The sequence below is a fragment of the Pelodiscus sinensis genome, unplaced genomic scaffold, assembly GCF_049634645.1.
Source record: "Pelodiscus sinensis isolate JC-2024 unplaced genomic scaffold, ASM4963464v1 ctg104, whole genome shotgun sequence".
Taxonomy (NCBI): domain Eukaryota; kingdom Metazoa; phylum Chordata; order Testudines; family Trionychidae; genus Pelodiscus; species Pelodiscus sinensis.
In genome coordinates this window covers 173662-197401 of record NW_027465824.1, presented here as the reverse complement: position 1 = coordinate 197401, position 23740 = coordinate 173662, and the positions used below count along the sequence as shown (strand labels likewise).

The window sequence follows — 23740 nt, the reverse complement described above, 5'->3', positions numbered from 1 at the left end:
CGCACTGTGGAAGAGCTTCGAAGCAGGATGAACCCAGGCTTTGCACTGGCAACAGGCTGGCTCTGCAGGGGCAGGAGCCACAGGAAAAGCCCCTCTGTGGCCTGCCGGGCAGTGGCACCTGTGTCCCTCACTGGACAACCCCAGGCCGAGGCCCTGCCTAGCGCCCTCTCCCCCAGCCAGGGAACGGGAGCCACGGCTCTTTCAGGGCACTGACCCCCTCTGGCAAACCAAGCAGGCAGAGCCGGCCGCGACCAGCGTCCTTCGCCCCGGGGAGCCCTTTGCTCCCAGCAAAGCCACTTCCCCATTGGGCGCCGTGGCTGGAACAAAGCCCCCGGCCGCGCACTCCCCTACCCCTAAGCGTCTCCCCGGCTTGCAAGGAACCTTGGGAAGAGGTCGCAGGTCGGAGGCAGCGGGGCCACGAGCAAGTGCGGTTTGAGAGAACACGCTAGATCCACTTACCAGCAGCCCCCGGGGTCCACGCCTTGGAAATGCTGCGTGGAGCCCGGGATCAGCGGGGCAGTGCCAACCTGCCCCGGCTCCGCGTGGAGCCCAGGGCCAGGGGGACTCGGAGCCCCCCGCTCACTTCCCGCTCCACGCCGGCGCTGCCGCTTTGAGATCAAGAGCCCCCGTTGGGGACACCTGCACTCCTCAAAGCTGGCACCCGCGAGCCGCCCGGGGCCAGCGGGAGGTGCCCACAAGGGCGCTTCTGCTCTGAAATGGACTGCGGCCGTGCCTCTGGACCAGTGAGCCACCCGGCGGGTAACGTCCTCGCCCGAGGGCCGCACGCAGCCCCTGCGTCTAGCTCAGCACAGCGCACGCCGCTCACGCTCCATGAACGGGCTGCGAGAGCGTGTGCGGAACAAGCCGTGCACGGCCCCCCCGGCTCCCCAACGCTACGCCCATGCCGGGCCTGTGCCCGAAGCTTCCCCTTGAAGTGTCCGCAGGCGCCCTGAGAAGCGCGGGATGTTTCAGGGCCCCCCAGGGCCTTCTCTGGGGGGCGGTGGGCAAGGTCTAGGTAGGAGATCAGGACAAAGGATTCCCCTAGGCGGGTGGGGAAGCCCTGGGCTGGGTTCCCTGGGGAGGGGGGAGTCTCCATCCCCAGGGGTGTGTAAGTCCCAGCTGGACAAGGGCCTGGCTGGGCTGATTGAGTTGGGTTGGTCCTGCCTTGGGCCGGGGCTGGACTCGCTGCCTCCTGAGGTCTCTCCCGATTCACTGTTTCTGTGATTCAGAGGGGGGCTGTCAGCCACCACACTACCACAGCCCCTCACGGGAAGGCCCACCAGCCCACTGGGCCCCCAGAGTCCCAGCACGACCTGCGTCCGCGCCCATCCTGCAGGTGCTCCCAGCCCTGCTGCTCAGGTCCTGCTCCTAACTTCAGACGGCGTTCCCCGGCCCACAACGGCAGCCCTGCGCTCCAGAGAGATTTCAACAACCTACACCCCACCATCAACCTCAGCCTGGACCATTCTACACGAGAGATCCACTTCCTGGACACCACAGTACAAATCAACAATGGAAAATTAGACACCACTCTCTACAGAAAACCCACCGACTCATACAGTTACCTACATGCTTCCAGCTCCCATCCAGAACACACCATACGATCCATCGTCTATAGCCAAGCTCTTCGATACAACCGCATCTGCTCTAATCCCACTGACAGAGACCAGAAGCTTCAGGATCTCTACCAAGCATTTATAAACCTCAACTACCCACCCAGAGAAATAAAAAAGCAAATTGAAAGAGCCAGACGAATACCTAGAAACCATCTACTTCAAGACAGACCCAAGAAAACCAACAATAGAACACCACTTGTCATCACCTACAACCCCCAACTTAAACCTGTCCAACACATTATCAATAAACTACAGCCTATATTGGAACAGGATACCATACTCAAAGAGGCTCTGGGAGACAGACCCATAGTCTCCTATAGACAACCACCTAACCTCAAGATGATTCTTACCAACCACCACAGGACATACCACACTAATACCAACCCTGGTACCTTCCCTTGCAACAAACCCCGTTGCCAGCTTTGTCCACATATTCACTCTGCTGATACCATTATTGGACCTAACCAAGTGAGTTATAAGATCAAGAACACATATTCCTGCGCATCCAGAAATATAATTTATGCTATCATGTGCCGAAAGTGTCCGTCTGCTATGTACATTGGACAAACGTCTCAGACACTTCACCAAAGGATCAATGCCCACAAAACAGATATCAGACAAGATCACAAAGAGAAAACAGTTTCTTGCCATTTTAACCAGAAAGGACACTGTCTCAATGACTTAACCACCTGCATTCTGCTACAAAGACCTTTTACATCTGCACTTGAAAGAGAATCCTCTGAACTGTCATTCATGTTAAAATTCGACACTCTCCAAAAAGGACTCAACAAACACTTGAACTATCTCACCCATTACCAGGATAGCTTCCCCAATTATCACCTCTAATACCATTAACTCACAAACATCCCACTCTCCCCACCTCTAATATCATCAATTCACAGACACTTACCTTCCTTCCTCCCCCCCCCCCCCGCATCCCCCTCCTGTTCTGAAATTTGATTTGTCCTTTTCATATGTGTTCATTTTTTAATTGTATCCTTTGGTATATATGGTTGTGACAATTTTCTTCCACTATTTGATCTGAGGAAGTGGGTCTGGCCCACGAAAGCTCATCACCTAATAAACCATCTTGTTAGTCTTTAAAGTGCTACATTGTCCTGCATTTTGCTCCAGGCAGGAGTCCTTCCCCAGTGCCGTGTCCAGGGAGCACAAGCAGCCGCCAGGGCTGGCTGGTCACGTCGCGCCAGGCAGCCCCTGCCAAACATGCCTCTGGAGCTGGGCTTGCTCTGAACGTGGCAGGGGCCAGCCACCCCCACGCGCTGCTCTGCTCTCCCCAGCCGGCCCACGGTCTGGTGTCCCAGGTCACACACTCCTGCCTTGCAGCCATCTCCCCCGTGTGCCCGCAGCGCTGCTCCCCTGACGGCCGACCCCCCCGTGCGCATGGGCAAGTGCCACGTTTCTGGATTTTAAGGGGGGTGTTTGCCCCAAAGTGTATACAAAGGGGGCCATGTGCGATGTCACATGACAGCTTCTGCTCCACTGGCTCTGTAGGTGCTGGTCCTGACTCGCTGTCATGTCTGTGTGTGGGGTCAGAAACACGCACTCTGCAGGGAGGCTGGAAACTTCTCTGTGGCTGAGCAACGGGCAAGGAAAGCTCAGCCAGCGGCTATGCCAGTTAGCAAGGGGGCAACGAATCTCTAGGTGCCAGGACACACCTCAGGCGTGGGACTGATACCTAAGGGCTACCAGCAGGGACACAGGGACAGGCCACTGGCCAGGTGACCTGCTGGAGCCAAGGAGATGCCAGGAGGGATATAAGTGCCATGTGGCCCCTCCATCTAGGTCTTCTGCTCAGCTCCTGATCCCAGACGCAGCCTTGCAGGGAACAACGAGCCGGGAAGAACCGTGGACCCATCCTGACATCGGATGTAACCAGAGACTTTTAAGCCAGCAGCTGTAACATCTCTGCTAGAGCCTGAATCGAGAACTGGGAGATTTGATGCATGTAACGTACTATCCTTTAACAGCCTCACTCTCAGGCTTTTCTTTCTTGTAGCAATAAACCTTTAGATGTTAGAGTCTAAAGGACTGGCTCAGTGTGATTTGTGGGCAAGGTCCAGAGGGTAAATTGACCTGGGACCTGTGGCTGGTTTCCTGGGACCGGAAGAACCCATTCGGGGTAGTTGAGATCGGGTTCTATAACCTCTCCCCGTGTGTTAGGCCCGGGGCTGACTGGGGCACAGAGAGAGCTGGAGTGTCAGAGGGGTTTTGCTCCTGAGGCTTCTGGCTGGCTAGGCAGGCAGCTGAAGCGCTCGGTGTGACTGGTTTGTGGCCTCTTTGGCAAGGGCCTCCAGTCTGGGGCTGTAAGGAGCCTCGAGTTTGAGCAATTCGCCCTGAGCAGATGCCCTCAGCTGTGCCCAGACCCGGCCCGGTCCGGTCCGGTCCGTCACAGTGGCGTAGTCGGCAGGATCCACAGAACTTGGTCAATTGAGCTTTGGACCAGGGCCCCACGCTGGCTAAATTGGATTTTTGGGCATAGAGAGTTTGGTTGGTTAAAGAGCTGCTGCGATGAGCCAGCAACAGTATGAGAGTCTGGACAGAGAGGCTCTGAAGGATTTGTGCTTGGGAAGAGGCATGGCCTTTAGTGAGGAAGCTTCTAAGCCAGAGCTGAGATCTTTGTTAGTGGCCAGAAATGCTGCAGAAGAAATGGGAGTGCAGGATCCAGTGAGGAGAATGCAACTGAAATATAAGCGAGAACTGGAAGAATTTTGTCTGCTAGCAGAAGAGAGAACTAGAGCAAGAAGCTGCTGAGAAAAGGCAGAAGAGGGAACGAGAATGTGCAGAGAGGATGGCAGAGTCGGACAGAAGACTCAGACTAGCCTAAGAGGAAGCTGCCAGACTTGAACTTCAGCTTAAGAGAACAGAAGAACAAAAGGGACTGGATCCTCCTGGGAGTTCGGTGTATGACCGCGTGGGTATGTGGGGTGACTATGACATGGCAGATGTGTTTAACCCAGCTGATGTTGTAACCCAGCCCCAAAGCATGTATGGGGGCTGTGAGGGGGATGCATGTGATTCTGGGCAGGTGTCTGGCTAGTCAGCCCCACTATAACCAAGGGGAAAGTGTCTCTAAATGTTTGCCTGAGGCAGATGGCCGTGTGTCTGTGCAGGGGGGCAGTGAGCCTGGGAGTGAGGGTTCTGATGGCCTGTTTGATGTCCCAGAGGTGAGGCTGGAGTCAGAAGCAGGGCAGAGGGACCCCAGGAATCCGGGCAATGCTTCTCTGGGGCAGGTTGCAGGGAATGGCCGGGGTAAATTCCTCACTGGGGAACAAGATAAAGTTCTGGAGGGTGATGGATCGTCGGCTGGTGAGGCGTGTGAGTCTGAACCTGCACACGCTGGAAGTGAGTTGTGTGCAGAAGCTCAGTGTGAGCAGCCACCGTGTGCAAGCTGGCAGTTTGGCTGCTGGGAGTAGCAGTGGGTCAGTGAAGCCGTGTGCCTGAGAATAGCCAGGGGAGCTGGGACAAAGGAGAGACTGTCTCTAGTTGTCTGGCTGTATGGCAGTGGCATGCCTGTGGGGGAAGTGGTTCCCCCCATCCTGTGTCTGAGGAAGGTGCCCTCCGCCTGCGATGGCTGAGAGCGATGCTGTTGGCCCAGAGTTGGGACTGGATGCAGCTAAGCCCAGACAGGGGGTGGCCCTAGGTTTGTGTCTGCCGGGGAGAAGGAGGCTGTGACTGGGGTGTATCCAGGCAGCATCTTGCCAGGGTCCCCGAGATCAGACGGTTCAGGGGCTTGTGTGTTACTTGAGGAGGAGAGGATGGTTCCTGCCCTTGTGTGCGCTAGGACAGAGAGCCCTGAGGCCAGTCCAGAGAGTACAAAGGGAGGAAAATGTCTCTGACCTTGTATCTCATGCCTCTGTCTATGTGCCTGAGAGGGGACTGTCTGTGAATCCACCGGAGGGGCCAGAAATGACTCAGGGAGTAAATGAAGTTCAGGAGTTGGTTGGGGCTCAGCAGGGCAATGCTGCTGCGGAGCCAGAGAAGGGTGAACTGTGGCTCGAGGAAGCTCCTAGGGAAGAGAGTCCTGGCAGTGCTTGTAGCAAGCAGTTTGCAGGGGCTGAGGAGAGTAAAAGTGTCTTGTTTGGGGCAGATCAGGGGAAAGCTCTGCCTGTACAAGGCAACAGTTTGTTGTGTGAGGCACTTGCGTCAGTGCCTGACGGACAGAACTTGTCTGTTAACAGGCTCCACTGACTTGGGTTTAGGAAGATCCAGTGTGGATGGTGGTGGAGAGGTCTCAGAGGGGTTGCGGATTGTTACAAAAGAGGCAGGAACAGCCAGAGAACTGGAGCAGTCTGGTAACCCAGTGACTGTGTGTGACCAGCTTGCTGGGAAGTCAGTGGCTACATCTAGACTGGCCACAAATTCCGGAAAAGGGATGCAAATCAGGTAAGTCAGCATAGGGAAATCCGCGGGGGATTTAAATATCCCCTGCAGATTTAAATAAACATGGCCGCCGCTTTTTTCCCGGCTTGGGGAAAAGCCGGAAAAAAAGCGTCTAGACTGGTGCGATCCTCCGGAATAAAGCCCTTTTCCGGAGGATCTCTTATTCCTACCTGAAAGGAATCTCTAGTAGGATCTCTAGGATGCAGGAGATGGCCGTTACGCTCCCGTCTCTGGGCACTATGGGCACTTGTAATCGGTCAGGGAAGTTGATAGCTGGTTCCACGTGGAAACAGGTTAGGGGTGGAAGGACGAGAGATTTGTGAGTCTACAGCTTATGGTTGTTCCCCCACCGATTGGGGGGAGAGAGGGTTCCATGGCCATTGAGAGCAAGGGAGACACGCCCAGCCAGCCCTTTGTCGAGCCAGGTTTTGAGACCACAGGACAAGGGGGAGGGGCAGAGCTTGCTTTGCCAAAGGAAAATTGCAGTTTACACCTGAAGGGTCAAAACTACAATAGTGCGGAGCCAAAGATGTGACCTATTTGGAAGGGCCTCCAGTCAGGGGCTGTAAGAAGCCCTGAGTTAGAGCGATTCGCCCTGAGCAGATGCCCTCAGCTGTGCCCAGACCTGGCCTGGTCCGGCAGATGCCTTATCTCGGGCGGGGGGACCTGTGCGATGCCCTCAGTGATGTTACTGGCATCACTTCCAGCATCAATTTTGCGTTGGGGGTGTCACGTTACTGGATTTTAAGGGGGGTGTTTGCCCCAAAGTGTATACAAAGGGGGCCATGTGCGATGTCACATGACAGCTTCTGCTCCACTGGCTCTGTAGGTGCTGGTCCTGACTCGCTGTCATGTCTGTGTGTGGGGTCAGAAACACGCACTCTGCAGGGAGGCTGGAAACTTCTCTGTGGCTGAGCAACGGGCAAGGAAAGCTCAGCCAGCGGCTATGGCAGTTAGCAAGGGGGCAACGAATCTCTAGGTGCCAGGACACACCTCAGGCGTGGGACTGATACCTAAGGGCTACCAGCAGGGACACAGGGACAGGCCACTGGCCAGGTGACCTGCTGGAGCCAAGGAGATGCCAGGAGGGATATAAGTGCCATGTGGCCCCTCCATCTAGGTCTTCTGCTCAGCTCCTGATCCCAGACGCAGCCTTGCAGGGAACAACGAGCCGGGAAGAACCCTGGACCCATCCTGACGTCGGATGTAAACAGAGACTTTTAAGCCAGCAGCTGTAACATCTCTGCTAGAGCCTGAATTGGGAACTGGGAGATTCGATGCATGTAATGTATTATCCTTTAACAGCCTCACTCTCGCACTTTTCTTTCTTTCAGTAATAAACCTTTAGTAGTTAGATTCTAAAGGACTGGCTCAGTGTGATTTGTGGGTAAGATCCAGAGGGTAAATTGACCTGGGACCAGTGGCTGGTTTCCTGGGACCGGAAGAACCCGTTCGGGGTAGGTGAGATCGGGTTCTATAACCCCTCCCCGTGTGTTAGGCCCAGGGCTGACTGGGGCACAGGGAGAGCTGGGGTGTCTGAGGGGTTTTACTCCTGAGGCTTCTGGCTGGCTAGGCAGGCAGCTGAAGCGCTCGGTGCGGCTGGTTTGTGGCCTATTTGGAAGGGCCTCCAGTCAGGAGCTGTAAAAGAGTTTGAGCAATTCACCCTGAGTGGACGCCCTCAGCTGTGCCCAGACCCGGCCCGGTCTGTCACAGCGTGTTCCCACCTCCACAGTGTCACCCGAACAGGAGCGCCCGGGGGTGCGTTGGCAGCGCAAGTACAGGGTCTAGAGTCCAGCCTCTCTCCCGTAACTGACCCTTTGTCACGTTATTGGATTGGGAGGGGAGCAGCCGGGTCACTGTTGCACCCATGGGGGGTGTTCACCCCAAAAGTCGGTACAAGGGGGCCGTGTGAGGTGTCAAACAGAAGCTTAAATTCTACCGATTCTGTGTATGCCCTTCATATATCTGTGTAATGTCTGGGTGTGGAGTTAGGAATATGTACTCTGTATGGAGACTGGAAGTTTCTCTGTATGTGGTTGAGCGATGGGCTCGGCCTATGGACATGCTAATTAGCAAGGCTCCAGGGACAATAGGTCTCTTAAGTACCTGAGACCCACCTATGAAGGAATCTAGGTGCCTGGTCAGAGACACCGTGACCGTCTCCAGCTTGGAAGAAGCCAGGAAGGAGGTAGAAATAGGCCATGTGGCCGACTCTGACCCCAGATACCGACTTTTGGGGCGAATATCCCCCCCCCATGGGTGCAGCAGTGACCCCCTCAAAATCCAATAACGTGACAGCCTTTCGTGGCTTTTGGCAAAGGGGTGGCTCTCAGCACCGGTCTGGGCCCACCGGCCAGGCAGCACACCCGGAGCCCGGAGCCGCCGTGCAAGCAGCGCGCAGTCAGACTGCTGCCTTGCGTGTTTGCGCTGACACCTATTTAACTCCAACTCCTGCCAAATGCTTGGGAGAAGGAGCATTTCCTTCCAGAGCCCGCCCACCCCTCCAACTACAGCGGAGGCTGGTGACATGCCTGGGTATGGGCCGGCGGGGTCAGTACAGCCCCCAGCCCCAGGGCTCCTTGCCACCCTGAGCGGAGGGGGAGGCACACACAGGCAGGTGCAGCGGCGCGCAGGCTGCCGGTGAGGTCTGCCCCCCGCCACCCTGAAGGACCCCGGGACTCTGGCCACACAGGGACGGCAGGAAAGCAAGCGCCGGAGCTTGCGAAGGGCAGCGGGAACTTGCAAGTCGCTTTCACTTTTCAGAGCAAGGCCGGACTGTCCCAGACGTGCTCCCGAGGTCCCGGTGGAAAGACGCCCCCCGAGCCTCGGCTCACGCCCGCTCCTGCTCTGCGCCTCTCCACAGACGTCCCCACGCCCCGGCCCGGCGGCTCCTGCGGCACTGCAATCGTTCAAGTGCTGAACGCTGTTTAATTAACGGCCAGCCGGGACCCAGCGATTGGACATGCTTTTATTCAGAGACTAACTGCTCGGCCCTGGTCTCTTCCCGCAAGCGTCTCTGGAGGATCCTTGCCCAGCTCCCAGCGAAGATCCCCAATTAGGTACCGAAGACGACAAAAGAACGGCAGATACCTCATGTACAATACAAGCGAATGTCACCACTAGTAAGCAGGCAGCGCGAGCAGAGTCTAGCCACAAATAGAAAAGCAGGAGAATTCACTCAGTCACAAGGCCGGACTTGTGTATTCAGCGTCAGAGGCAAAGCAGCAAGCAGTGCTGCCAGGCCGCATGAGCAGCATCTCCTCCCGGCCCTGCTGCCTCCGAATGCTCCTCTCCCATAAGAGGGCAGTCGCTCAGATAGCCCGTGGCAATTCACCAAGGCTATGTCTAGACTGCAGGGCCCGCCAGCACCCCCTCCCCATGGCTAAGCAGCACAGATTAGGGGAGCGGGGTGGGGCGGGAGGGTTCCACACGGCCGAGTGCTGCATGCTGCAGAGGCCAACCATCTCCCTCCGCCCCTCTGCAGGGCCAGGTTCCCCTGCTGAGCTAGGGGTGACCCCACACAGACCCATGCAACACCCCAGTAACCACACAGTTACTCTGCCCCCAACCCCGGCTCCAGGCTCAGCCCAGAGCCCTCGGCACAACCCCTGCTCCCCAACCCCCGGCTCCAGGCTCAGCCCAGAGCCCTCGGTACAACCCCTGCCACCCAACCCCCGGCTCCAGGCTCAGCCCAGAGCCCTCGGCACAACCCCTGCTCCCCAACCCCCGGCTCAGCCCAGAGCCCTCAGCACAACCCCTGCTCCCCAACCCCCGGCTCAGCCCAGAGCCCTCGGCACAACCCCTGCCACCCAACCCCCGGCTCCAGGCTCAGCCCAGAGCCCTCGGTACAACCCCTGCCACCCAACCCCCGGCTCCAGGCTCAGCCCAGAGCCCTCGGTACAACCCCTGCCACCCAACCCCCGGCTCCAGGCTCAGCCCAGAGCCCTCGGCACAACCCCTGCCCCCCAACCCCGGCTCCAGGCTCAGCCCAGAGCCCTCAGCACAACCCCTGCTCCCCAACCCCCGGCTCAGCCCAGAGCCCTTGGCACAACCCCTGCCCCCCAACCCTCGGCTCCAGGCTCAGCCCAGAGCCCTCGGTACAACCCCTGCCACCCAACCCCCGGCTCCAGGCTCAGCCCAGAGCCCTCGGCACAACCCCTGCTCCCCAACCCCCGGCTCAGCCCAGAGCCCTCGGCACAACCCCTGCCCCCCAACCCTCGGCTCCAGGCTCAGCCCAGAGCCCTCGGCACAACCCCTGCCCCCCAACCCCCTCCTCCAGGCTCAGCCCAGAGCCCTCAGTACAACTCCTGCCCCCCAACCCTCTCCTCCAGGCTCAGCCCAGAGCCCTCGGCACAACCCCTGCCCCCCAACCCCCTCCTCCAGGCTCAGCCCAGAGCCCTCGGCACAACCCCTGCCCCCCAACCCCCGGCTCAGCCCAGAGCCCTCGGCACAACCCCTGAGACCCTAATCCCCGGCTCAGCCCAGAGCCCTCGGTACAACCCCTGAGACCCCAACCCCCGGCTCAGCCCAGAGCCCTCGGCACAACCCGAGACCCCAACCCCCGGCTCCAGGCTCAGCCCAGAGCCCTCGGCACAACCCCTGCCCCCCAACATCCTGCTCAGCCCAGAGCCCTGGCACAACTAACTAATGGTTCTTATCAGTCTCCTGTAACTACTTAGTCTTTAAGATGCTACTAGACTGTTGTTTTCTGCTTGTCCTGTTACAGACTCACTGGGCTATTATCCCTCTGCAGCCTCTCTACTCGCTGCCTGTTTTGCTTCCTCCCCTTCAGTTTTTTTTCCTTCTTCTCCCTCCCTCCTGCCCTTATTTTTCCTTGGATCTGGGCTTCCGACACTCCGGGCAGCTGAAGCAGCGGGCTGTGCCCACGAGAGCTCATGATCCCATCCACATGTGTTGTTAGTGGTTCCAGTGCTGCAGAGCACTGAAATGTAAGAGAGACCCTGAGCTGAAAGGGCTGGAGACCATGGCCCTGGGGCAGGGCAGGGCAAAACAGCAGCAGTGTGCCAGGGTTAGCCCCGGCAGGCCCCCACCAATGTATTTACCTGCACGGCTGCAGGTACCGGACATCGCAGCTCTCACTGGCTGCAGATCAACGTTCCCGGCCAATGGGAGTGGCAGGAAGTGGTGCACACCGCTTCCCGCAGCTCCCATTGGCAGGGAACGGCGATCTGCAGCCAATGGGAGCCGCGATGGCCGGTACCTGCAGCCGTGCAGGTAAATAGAGCAGTGGGGCTGCCAGGAGCTAACCCTGGCGAGCGGATCTGGCCCGTGGGCCGGAATTTGCCCACCCCGGCCTAGGGGCACAGGAAGTGCCCGAGCGGAGCGGCTGCCACGGCAGCAGAGGCTGCTACAGAGCCGGCGTAAGAGAATTGGGATAAGCTGGCCCGGTCGGGTCTCCCCCAGGCTCTGACACAGACAGGAAGCCAGGAGCTGGCAGACGGAACTTCCCATTTCCCGTCCCCAGGCCAGCCATGGTATTAGCAGGGCTGTTACCGCCACGGCCCCTCTGCAGCCGTCCCACGGCAGCGCCTGCGCCAGGAGCTGTTCAGAGTCCAAGATGGGCCCTGCCATCGAAGGGCCAGATAAGACACACCCTGGGAGGGGAACAGGCGGACAGGGGCACAAGGAACCAGCGAGACACCCTGGGCAGCTGATTAGAGCGCTCGCTGTCTGGTTCCCACGGGTGGTGCACACTGGCACACGCCTCGGGGCACGTGACATTTATTCCACACATGGACAGAGAGGCCTCAAGGGAACAGGGCCGGGGGCTCTGCACGCTACCCTTGCCCCAAGCCTCGGCTCTGCATCTCACACTGCCCAGGAGCACAGCCACCTGCTCACGCCACCGGCCTGGGAACAGGCCGCTGCTTCCAGGAGCTGCATGAGGTAAGCGCCGCCTGGAGCCTGCCTCCTGCCCCCCGCCACACTCACACCTCGAACCGCCTCCCACTCCCTGAGCCCCTTGGCACCAGCCCAGAGCCCCCTCCGGCACCCCAAGCCCCTCCCCCCTGGCCCCACCCTCTCCCTCCCCACACACCAACCCCAATTTTGCGAACACTCATGGCCCATCATACAATTTCCGTGCCAGATGTGGCCCTCAGGCCCCCCGTCTAGAAAGCACGACAGCTCTGGCCAGCACCCCACAGGTGCCACTTACTGACTATGTTTGGGACTCTCCTACCCAGCCAGAATGACCCTCCACAACAGCCCCGGCAACATCCACGCCAAGCGCGTTCTGATCGCTGCTCCCCGACTCGGGCCCGTCCCGTCCGGAGCAACCCCCCACAGGACCCCAGTCCACTGATTAGACGGGATTTTCCACCCAGTGATTCCTCCCCCGTCAGAGCACGGCAGCCCCCAGCTCCACGGGCCAGAGAACTCTGGGATACAACGCCCCCATCCCAGCCGGGCACATCCCCCTCAGGCATCACTGCCTTCCCTGGACTCAGAGCAGTCCCGCTCCCACTGGTACCGGAAGGGGAGGGAGAACGGAGAGTAGCACAAAGCCGCGCTGAACCCTCCCGTCGGGCCTGGCCAGCAGAGGGGCAGCCCCGAACAGGCCGATCCCCCTGTGATGGGGCAGTCCCAGGAGACCCCTTGGGGAGCTTTCTGGGTGCTGACAAAACCACTGTCCCTCTCCTCCTTGCTCTCTGAGCGTCTCACCTCCCTGTCCTGATCTCCCCGCCAGGCACAGAGCTGAGGACACGCTCATGCCTCCCACCCCCCCGTGGAGCAGCACAGACACTGAAATGCTTCAGGTCCATGGCCAGCTTCCTGGGGGACACGCCCCAAATGGGAGGAGAGCCCCGCCTGAAGGATCTGGGTAAGCCCCTTAGCGAGGGAAGGGAGACGTGCACACTGGCTGTTCCCCAGGTAGGAGTGATTTACACTAGGCCCGGGAGTAAATAAACGTGGTTTAATTACGTAGCCGCCGTGGGATCGAAGTGGTTGCAAGTGAGGACAGGCAGAGCAAGTAGGTTACAAATTTAAAATAAGAGAAAACACTTGGCTAGTTCTAAGCCCCTACAACTTATGACACACTTACCCTAACCCTGTCCCATATCCAGCCAAGCCTCCGCCCCAGGGAAGTCCCCTTTCGCAGGGCTCTCTAGGTATCCTCCTGGGAGAGCCCCACCGCCAGACAAAGAACTGGAAAACTTTGCCTCTTCAATGGCCTCCCTTTCCAGGGGACTTCTGTTTTACTCTCTCCCTTTTCATGGAAAAGGACCTGGCCAGCCCCACCGGGCAGGGAGGGCTCCTGACTTCCTGAGACAACCACTGCTCAGACCTAAAGAAGAAAAGGGCAGTTTACAGGAGGCCACCAGCCCTCCAGGGAGACCCCCTTGGTGGTTTGCGTATGCACCTTTCTAGCCCTAACCCGAGCCTTGCTCCACACGCAGGAGTGACACGCGCCCCAGAACGAGCGAGACGTGAAGACCGACGGGTGACACGGGGCACTTTGTCCAAAGCATCTTCAGTGACGCGTATCTGTGTCCACCCGTCAACTCCATAAAGCTGGGGGGGTCACGCTGCCCTGGGAGCCCAGCCCCCGACCGAGGTGCCGGGCAGGCCGTTAGAGTCCTACAGGGGAGCACAGGACATGGGCAGGCCACACTGCCTCTGATATTTCTCCTGTGTACAGAGAAAACTTCCCACAGACAGCAGGCCACAAGCAGCCACTTGAAGGAGCCCCGGGTGCCCTGAGCCCCGCTGGGGCAGGATCAGTGCAGAGCTCCGTGGCCGGGTACCAACATGGAGCCCGGAGCGGCAGCACAGAAAGGCAGGGCTTTGCCATCGGCAGCAGTAAGGGCCGAGGCCTCCTGCAGTAAAACCAGCAGCCAGCCAGAAACTGCAGCCATGAGCTAAGCTGCAGCACAGCCCCGCGTGCCATGGACTGCAGCAGACCTGGACATCTGGCCTCCCTCTGCCTCGGGGCAGCTCCCCAACCAGCTGAAGATGTGTAAGGCAAACGCCCTTTGACACCTCCTGCCAGGCAAGGAACCCCCGGCCACAGCTGCGAGTGGGAACTTGCACACCGCTTTACCCCAGCGCGCCTGGCCAGTCTCCCGGTCTCCCGCTGTGCTCACTGTGCGAGACTGGCATCAGCCGAGTGGGCCGGACCTGTGTCTGCTGGGCTGGGCTTGGTGAAAAGCCCCCTCTGGGGCAGGTTCCTTTCCAACGCCGGGACGGTGCCACGTGGGATCCAGGTTTTAACTACAGCCCGGGGGGCCCCAAGGGAGTTTTCCGGACCCAACTCCCGGGCAAAGCCCAAGCGCCACACCTGCCAATCACACCATGTAGAAGCCAAAGGTCTGGGCTGCCCGGAGCCTGACTGGCCGGGGCGCGGGCCCATCCTGGTCTGGGCGCGCTAATTAGCAGCGGGGAAGATACTGCCGTGTAGCGCCCGCGGTACCGCAGCACGCCACACCCCGAGCCCTAGGGACTGGGCAAGGCAGGGGCGCCCCAGAGCGAGCAGGTAACAGCACCTCTCTGCACAGGCCTCGCCCCATCCAAAATGCCACGGCCCCCCACCCCGCTCTGTCTGCATTGAGCTCAGACCCCCTGTCCTCCTGCGTTCCCTGCACCTCTGCCCCACATTCCCTTCCCCGGCTCGCACTCGTGCCTCCCCCCTGCTTTCACGCTGTACGCTCCTCCTGCCACACAGCCGCCCCGTCCCCACACCAGGCACTGCCGAGTCCCAGCAGGAGATGCAGCCGATCCAGCTCAATCCAGGCCAGACTGGGCTGCTGCTCCCAGGGACCAGCTCAGGCACCAACCTCCTTGGCTATTGAGTGCATCTCATTCCACGCTCGCCCCCCAGCAGGGCCCTACAGAGTCCAGGACCCTACTCGTCGCAAATCCGCCCGTCCCCTGGCACCAAACAGCAGAGCTGGCCGGGCCCCTCTCTCGTCAGGAGTCCGCCCCTCTGCCCTTGTCAAAGGCAGGCTCCAGCGTGTGTCCTCCCAGCTGCCAGCCTCCTAGGCAAGGCAGAGAACACTTCTGACCCCCCATCCAAACCAGGCCTGGCTCAAGGCTTTGGACCATAGATGACCGCTGGGTCCACGTGCATGCTGCTGGGCCTGCATGTCACGGCGCAGGGCTGTGGAATTCACCACCCCTGGGGCCAGGAGAAGCCAGCACCTCGCCATTTGAAGGCCTAGCACAAGTCTCTTCCCTCAGCAGACAAGGGCTCGGTGAACAGAGCGGCCAAGCACCGATCATGGGGACAAGCACTGGTTCCTCTCCCAGGGGCCAGATGTTTCAGGGAGGGCAGATTAGAACTGCTAGGACCTGAGCTTTACTGAGGAGCTTTTCTCCTCCTCCCCTGCTGATGCCCCACCACCACAGCCCTGTTCTCTCTGAGCCCCTCTGGGGCCTGGCGCATTTGTCCACAGCCCCAGCGCACAACCGCTGGACCGCAGCCACGGTCACACGTGCAGGAGCCCGCCCGCCCGGCGTACAGAGCGGCTCTTTGGGTCACAGCTCAGAAAGGCCCTCTGCTCCACGCCTGGACTGTAATTGCGCCCAGCCCTAGTCTGCAGCCACCAGAGTGACAGCAAGTTCAAGAGGCCGCAGTCCCCAGCTCTGCAAAACCCTCTTCAGGCCTTCCCATCGCTCTGCCCGTACGAGGCGCATTTCTCCTCCCGCCGCCGCAGCTTCTCCGAGGGAGCACAAAAAGGCACTTTCCACTGCTGGCCCAGCTCTCTCTCTCCCGAGGCTTCCCGCTGCTCTGCGCCTGCATCCCCCCAGGGCCACAGGTCCCCAAGTGCCACAGCAGAGCAGGTCCAGCACCGCCCTCCTACTGCACTGGTGGCCACAAAGACTGCAGATACCAGCATGCATTGCCCCATACCCAGATGCGCTCTCTCAGAACACAAAGTGCCAAGCATGCTGGGACATGTAGTCTTACTTGTGTGCCTCTCCCTATGGAAGGGAAGGGCCTTGGCGAGTTGCAGGGGGGCCCTGGCAGGACAAGTCTGGGGTCCCTGGTGGATGGCACATCTGCACTCAGAGCCATTTCGGTGAGGTACAATATCACAGAGGAAGACTCCGGCATCCGGCGGCTGCGAGCTCGCCAGCTCTGCCGCAGGCCCTCGGGCCTGGAGAGTGAGCGTCTCTGGACGCCTTCCCACTCGCGTCCGGCGCGGAATAGGGTTACGCTCCAGCGGCGAGTCCCAAAAGCATTACAAGGGTCAGAGACTTGCCCGGCTCGGCTGCTGAGCGCGTGCGGGTCCGGCGGCCTGGCCGGATGCATCGCGCCTGCGTCTGTCGGAGCAAGGGCCCGATCCCCCCCAGCTACCGAAACAGCAACAGCGTCCCTGAAGCCTCACACCTGTCACCAAACTAACAACCCCGGGTGTGACAGGTTGGAACAGGTGTGCCAGGACACAGCACCGGGGAGCTCGGCCCATTCCTTGCCAGTGGCACATCAGCGAGAGCTTCTGCCCCAGGCAGGGCAATTCCAGGTCTGGGGAGCCCCACAAGGCAGAGCCCGCTGGCCCCCTGCCTGAAACTGGGCACACTCGCGCACCCCCCAGTCAGCACGAGTCCGCCCCACACCCACAGCAAACTGCCACCAGAGTCTCTTCCAGCCACAGGGCCCCACCCCAGGGCTAGGGGCCACCGGACCCTCGGCTTTCGCCTAGCAGTGCCTGAGATGTGGCCAGTGGGACCCCCGAGCTCTCCCCACGGGCGCCCGGGCAGAGGGGCCCCCGAGCTCTCCCCACGGGCGCCCGGGCAGAGGGGCCCCCGAGCTCTCCCCACGGGCGCCCGGGCAGAGGGGCCCCCGAGCTCTCCCCACGGGCGCCCGGGCAGAGGGGCCCCCGAGCTCTCCCCACGGGCCCGGGCACAGGGGCCCCCGAGCTCTCCCCACGGGCCCGGGCACAGGGGCCCCCGAGCTCTCCCCACGGGCCCGGGCAGAGGGGCCCCCGAGCTCTCCCCACGGGCCCGGGCAGAGGGGCCCCCGAGCTCTCCCCACGGACCCGGGCAGAGGGGCCCCCGAGCTCTCCCCACGGACCCGGGCAGAGGGGCCCCCGAGCTCTCCCCACGGGCCCGGGCAGAGGGGCCCCCGAGCTCTCCCCACGGGCCCGGGCAGAGGGGCCCCGAGCTCTCCCCACGGACCCGGGCAGAGGGGCCCCCGAGCTCTCCCCACGGGCGCCCGGGCAGAGGGGCCCCCGAGCTCTCCCCACGGACCCGGGCAGAGGGGCCCCCGAGCTCTCCCCACGGACCCGGGCAGAGGGGCCCCCGAGCTCTCCCCACGGACCCGGGCAGAGGGGCCCCCGAGCTCTCCCCACGGACCCGGGCAGAGGGGCCCCCGAGCTCTCCCCACGGACCCGGGCAGAGGGGCCCCGAGCTCTCCCCACGGGCCCGGGCAGAGGGGCCCCCGAGCTCTCCCCACGGGCCCGGGCAGAGGGGCCCCCGAGCTCTCCCCACGGACCCGGGCAGAGGGGCCCCCGAGCTCTCCCCACGGACCCGGGCAGAGGGGCCCCCGAGCTCTCCCCACGGGCCCGGGCAGAGGGGCCCCCGAGCTCTCCCCACGGGCCCGGGCAGAGGGGCCCCGAGCTCTCCCCACGGGCCCGGGCAGAGGGGCCCCCGAGCTCTCCCCACGGGCGCCCGGGCAGAGGGGCCCCCGAGCTCTCCCCACGGGCGCCCGGGCAGAGGGGCCCCCGAGCTCTCCCCACGGGCGCCCGGGCAGAGGGGCCCCCGAGCTCTCCCCACGGACCCGGGCAGAGGGGCCCCCGAGCTCTCCCCACGGGCCCGGGCAGAGGGGTCCCCGAGCTCTCCCCACGGGCCCGGGCAGAGGGGCCCCCGAGCTCTCCCCACGGGCCCGGGCAGAGGGGCCCCCGAGCTCTCCCCACGGGCCCGGGCAGAGGGGCCCCCGAGCTCTCCCCACGGGCCCGGGCAGAGGGGCCCCCGAGCTCTCCCCACGGGCCCGGGCAGAGGGGCCCCCGAGCTCTCCCCAGGCTGCACCCGCCCCCCAGAGCCCGGCCGGGGCCGTGTCCCGCACAGGGCCCCAGCCCGGGGGTGCACGAGGCGGGGGGCGGGGCCCGGGGGGCAATGGGGCCGGGGGGGGGGCCCTCCCGCACTCACCGCTCGGGCCGCCGGGTGGCTCCGGCCGCTCTTCTGGCTGCGTCTGCACCGAGCCGGGCTCTGCGGGAGGGGCCGCACCGCGCATGCGCCGCCCCCCCCCCCCGCGGGACCGGACCGCCCCCCCCACCCGGAGTCATGGCAACCAGCGCCGCAGCGGCCCGGCCCCGCCCCAGAGCCCCCGCCGCCCCGCGCCCCCCAGAGCCCCCCCGCCGTGCTCCCCCGCCCCCGAGCCGGCCCCCACCCCACCGCGCCCCCCTCAGAGCCCCCCCCACCCCACCGCGCCCCCAGAACCCCCCCGCACCCCGCCGTGCTCCCCCGCCCCCGAGCCCCCCCACCCCACCGCGCCCCCCAGAGCCCCCCCACACCCCGCCGTGCTCCCCCGCCCCCGAGCCACCCCCCACCCCCCCACCCCACCGCGCCCCCCAGAGCCCCCCCGCCGTGCTCCCCCGCCCCCAAGCCGCCCCCCAAGCCTCCACCCCACCGCGCCCTCCACCCCCCCAGAGCCCTCCCACACCCCCGCCGTGCTCCCCCGCCCCCGAGCCCCCCCACCCCACCGCGCCCCCCAGAGTTCCCCCGCCGCCCCCCCACACTCCCCATAACCTCCAGACCCCCCTGCCACCCCGTGCCCCCCAATAGCACCTAACCCCCCGCCACCCCGCGCCCCCCAGAGTCCCCCCACCGCACCCCCCACACCCCCGCCGTGCTCCCCCACCCCCGAGCCGCCCCCCAACCCCCCACCACACCACACGCCCCAGAGCCCCCCCCACTCCCCCATAACCTCCAGACCCCCCCCCGCCACCCCGTGCCCCCCATAGCACGTAACCCCCCCCCCCCCCCCCCCCCCCCCCCGCTGACCCGTGTTAGTCTGGATCTGCAAAAGGCTGATACTTGACTCCGGAGATGGGGATTCCACAGGCCCCCCCGCAACTTATCCCAGTGTCTCACCCCCTGGCAGGCAGGGAGTTTTCCCTCACGTCCAACCCAAACCCCCCTGGCTGCAGGTTAAGCCCCTTGCTGCTTGTCCTGTCCTCAGAGGCCAAGGGGAACAACCCCCCTCTCCCCTTTGTGACACCCTTTTAGATACTAGAAAACCGTGACCATGTCCCCTCTCAGTCTGCTCCTTTCCAAGCTAAACCAGCTCAGTTCCCTCAGTCTTCCTGGACACAAGACTCCAGCTGAGGCCTAACCAGCGCAGCGCAGAGCAGAGCGGGAGAACGACTCCTCGTGTCTGGCTCACCACACTCCTCTTCATGTCCCCAGAATCAGGTTTGCTTTTTTTGCAACAGCGTCTCACTATGTAGCACTTTAAAGACTAACAAGATGGTTTATTAGGTGATGAGCTTTCGTGGGCCAGACCCACTTCCTCAGATCAAATAGTGGAAGAAAATTGTCACAACCATATATACCAAAGGATACAATTAAAAAAAAAAGAACACATATGAAAAGGACAAATCAAATTTCAGAACAGAAGGGGGATGGGGGGGAAGGTAAATGTCTGTGAGCTAATGATATTAGAGGTGATAATTGGGGAAGCTATCTTTGTAATGGGTCAGATAATTAGATTCTTTATTCAGACCTAGGTGTAAAGTGTCGAATTTAAGCATGAATAACAGTTCAGAGGATTCTCTTTCAAGTGCAGTCTTAAAAGGCTTTTGAAGCAGGATGCAGGCAATTAAGTCATTGAGACAGTGTCCTTTCTGGTTGAAATGGCAAGAAACTGTTTTTTCTTTGTGATCCTGTCTAATATCTGTTTTGTGGGCATTGATCCTTTGGTGAAGTGTCTGAGACGTTTGTCCAATATACATAGCAGACGGACACTTTCGGCACATGATAGCATAAATTATATTTCTGGATGCACAGGAATATGTGTTCTTGATCTTATAACTCACTTGGTTAGGTCCAATAATGGTATCAGCAGAGTGAATATGTGGACAAAGCTGGCAACGGGGTTTGTTGCAAGGGAAGGTACCAGGGTTGGTATTAGTGTGGTATGTCATTAAAACAAAGAAGTCACTAAGCACCTCTGCCATTTCCAAGTTTCCTGTTATTGTTTCTCCTCTTGACTGAGCAATGGGCCTACCCTGTCCTTGGTCTTCCTCTTGCTTCTAATATATGTACATAATCTCTTCTTGTTACCCTTTATGTCTATAGCTAGTTTGAGCTTGTTTTGTGCCTTTGCCTTTCTAATCTTGCCCCTGCATATCTGTGTTGTTTGCTTATATTCATCCTTTGTAATTCTGACCTAGTTTCCACTTTTTATATGACTCCTTTTTGATTTTTAGATTATGCAAGATCTCCTGGTGGATCCAAGGTGGTCTCTTGCCATACTTTCTATCCGTCCTATGCAGTGGAATAGTTTGCCTTTGGGCCTTTAATAATGTCCCTTGAAAAACTGCCAACTCTCTTCGGTTGTTTTTCCTCTTAGTCTTGCTTCCCATGGGACCTTACCTACCAGCTCTCTGAGTTTACCAAATCTGCCTCCTGAAATCCATTGTCTATTTTGCTGTTCTCCCTTCTACCATTCCTTAGAATCATGAACTCTATGATTTCATGATCACTTTCACCCAAGCTGCCTTCCACTTTCAAATTCTCAAGCAGTTCCTCCCTATTTCTAAAAATCAAATCTAGAACAGCTTCCCCCCAATAGCTTTCTCAACCTTCTGAAATAAAAAGTTGTCTCCAGTGCAGTCCAAGAACTTACTGGATTATCTGTGCTTCACTGTGTTAGTTTCCCAACAAATGTCTGGATAGTTGAAGTCCCCCATCACCAGCAAATCCTGCACTTTGGATGATTTTGTGAGTTGTTTAAAAAAAGCCTCATCCACCTCTTCTGCCTGGGTAGGTGGCCTGTAGTATACCCTGAGCATGACATCACCCTTGTTTTTTTACCCCTTTTAGCCTAATCCAGAGACTCTCAACATGTCTCCTACGTCCATCTCCACCTCAGTCCAAGTGTGGACATTTTTAATATATAAGACAACACCACCTCCCATTTTTCCCTGCCCATCCTTCCTGAGCAAGCTGTACCTTTCTATACCAATAATCCAGTCGTGTGGATTATCCCACCAAGTCTCTGTGATACCAACGATGTCATAGTTGTGTTTCTTTACTAGCACTTTGAGTTCTTCCTGCTTATTCCCCATACTCCTGCCTCATACTCCTTGCATTTGTATACAGGCATCTAAGACAGTGGTGTGCAATCTTTTTGCACTCACAACCCCTGGGAAAATGTTGATTGAGCAAAAAAAAAAAAGCCGGCCCCTTTAAATGCTGCTCTGCTCACCTGCTGCTCCCCCGACCCCCACTGCATCTATGTCGGGCACCAAGCCAGGAAAAGAAAATACCGGCCAGTCCGAATCACAACGCTGCACCCCCTCCTCCCGAAGATAGCCGCGACCCCCCTGGGTTGCACACTGCTGATCTAAGGGTATATCTACACTACCCCGCTAATTCGAACTAGCGGGGTAATGTAGGCATACCGCAATTGCAAATGAAGCCCGGGATTTGAATTTCCCGGGCTTCATTTGCATAAGCCGGGCGCCGCCATTTTTAAATCCCGGCTGGTTCGAACCCCGTGCAGCGCGGCTACACACGGCACAGGGTTCGAACCAGCTGGGATTTAAAAATGGCAGCGCCCAGCTTATGCAAATGAAGCCCGGGAAATTCAAATCCCGGGCTTCATTTGCAATTGCGGTATGCCTACATTACCCCGCTAGTTCGAATTAGCGGGGTAGTGTAGACATACCCTAAGATACTGATTTGATCTTGCCTCCCAGTTCTGCCTTGTCCCTCCTTTTTCTCTGCGATTCTAGCCCACACTCCCTCCCATTTCTGACCCATCTCCCAGGTGTCCAGATTCTTCTCTTACCTGTGGGCTTTGGTCACCTGCCCCCGTCGAACCTAGTTTAAAGCCTCCTCACTAGGTTAGCCAGTCTGCATCCAAACACGGTCGGTCGCCCCCTTCCTCGACAGGTGAACCCATCCTGCCTAGCAGCCCTTCTCGGAGCAGCCAAAGCCCTCCTGGCAACCCCATCTTGCAGCCAGGCATTCCCCTCCAGGATGTCCCCGTGTCTGCCTGGCCCCCGACCTCTGACAGGAAGGACCGAGAACTCCACCTGTGCCCTAGACTCCCTCACCCGCACCCCCAGAGTCACTCTAGATCCACTCAGTGTCACCCCCTGCGGTATCGTGAGCGTCCACGTGAGGAGTAGCAAGGGGCAGTAGTCAGAGGGCCGGATAATCGTCACCAATGCCTCCGGAACGTCCCGGACACAGGCCCCCGGCAAGCAGCACCTCCCGAGATGACATGCTGTAGGGGGTGAGTCCTTCTCTCCCGTATCCAGAACAGCATAACGGTTCCCCAGTACCATGGTGGGAGGGTTGGGAGTGGGGTGGAGCAGGGCCTGCTGCCAGAAGTGACCAGCTGCCAGTGTCCCCCTGAGCCATCTCCTCCACCCGCGGTGTTCGCAGTCCTGTGTTCTGGGACAGCTCCCTCGGCTGTCTCCACATGGACACTGTCCAGGAACTGCTCCTGGGTTCGGATGCTCCCCAGCCCAGCCACCTCCTCCTGTCGCTCTCCCACCTGCTGCCTGAGAGCTGCCCCCAGCAGGCACCTTTCACACTGGATGCCCCCCCCAGCCTGGATTTCCGAAAGTGGGAATTGCAAGCCATCAATTCTATCTGGCTACAGGCGCAGACGGAGACGGGAGCAGAGCTGGTTCTTCGGAGGCCTTCCTCTGTCCAGCTCCCTCTTAAACTCTCCTGTCTGCAGCCCCATCCGCTCCACTCTAGACCCGCTAGAGGGCAGGGCAGAGCAGGGCTTTCTCCTACCCACCTCAGGGCTCTGTCCCATCTCCCCTCCCATGGGCTAAGCAATGGAGTTTCCATGCCAGCCAGGGAGACTGTTCCACTGCCCCCGGCGTCCCTGCTGCGGCGAAAGGGGTCACAATGGCCAGACTAGTATTTCCACAGGGAAGGGGAGCCACAGGGGAGGAGCCCGGGGCCGTAGGGAGGTCGGGCCGTCGGCCAGTTCTCTGAGGTGTCTGTGCTCAAACGCAAGAAGCCTGGGACCAAGCAGGAGGAATCGGGAGTCCTGGCACAAAGAACTACCATGTGATTGGAATAACGGAGACTTGGTGGGACGACTCACCTGACGGGGGCACTGTCAGGGAAGGGTATAGACCAGGGCTACTCAATGTTGGGAGCCCTGGGGGTCACAGTGATACTCACAGCACATGCTGAGGCCCAACTTAAGCGTGGTTGCATGTACATGCATACATATATGCAAATATATGCAAATAGTGTCTTTCACACTTATCTTCGTTTCCATTTAGCTCTGCAAAAGCGCATTCCATCTCCCAACCGGGGCGGAAACCCCTGTGTTCATCCAGCATTGCCATTTGTAATGCTGCTTATTAAAGAGAAAATGGGAGAGCAGTGTGTTGGGTGTTTAGGGTAGAGCGGCAGGCTGTGCGTTTCTTGGAGTGATTTTACTGTAAAAAAGAAAATTTCCAAGTCAGAGGCTCCAGCCTGCGGTGGGCGGGGAGCTGGGCGAGTCAGGCCGGATGCGAGAGGCAAAAAAGTCCAGGTGCCCGGGAGCCCCGTCCTGGATT

At 59.9% G+C, this 23740-nt stretch overlaps 1 protein-coding gene across 2 annotated transcripts in view; it reads right to left on the bottom strand.

The window, feature by feature from the left end:
* Positions 1-18268, bottom strand: part of MAPRE3 (microtubule associated protein RP/EB family member 3) — a 64070-nt gene extending 45802 nt beyond the window's left edge. For both annotated transcript variants that reach the window (XM_075914576.1, XM_075914577.1), the window contains exon 1: positions 18129-18268. In XM_075914576.1, coding sequence (XP_075770691.1) covers positions 18129-18265 — 137 coding nt within the window. In that variant the 5' untranslated portion in view covers positions 18266-18268. The remainder of the gene's footprint in view (positions 1-18128) is intronic.
* Positions 18269-23740: the final 5472 nt, after the last annotated feature.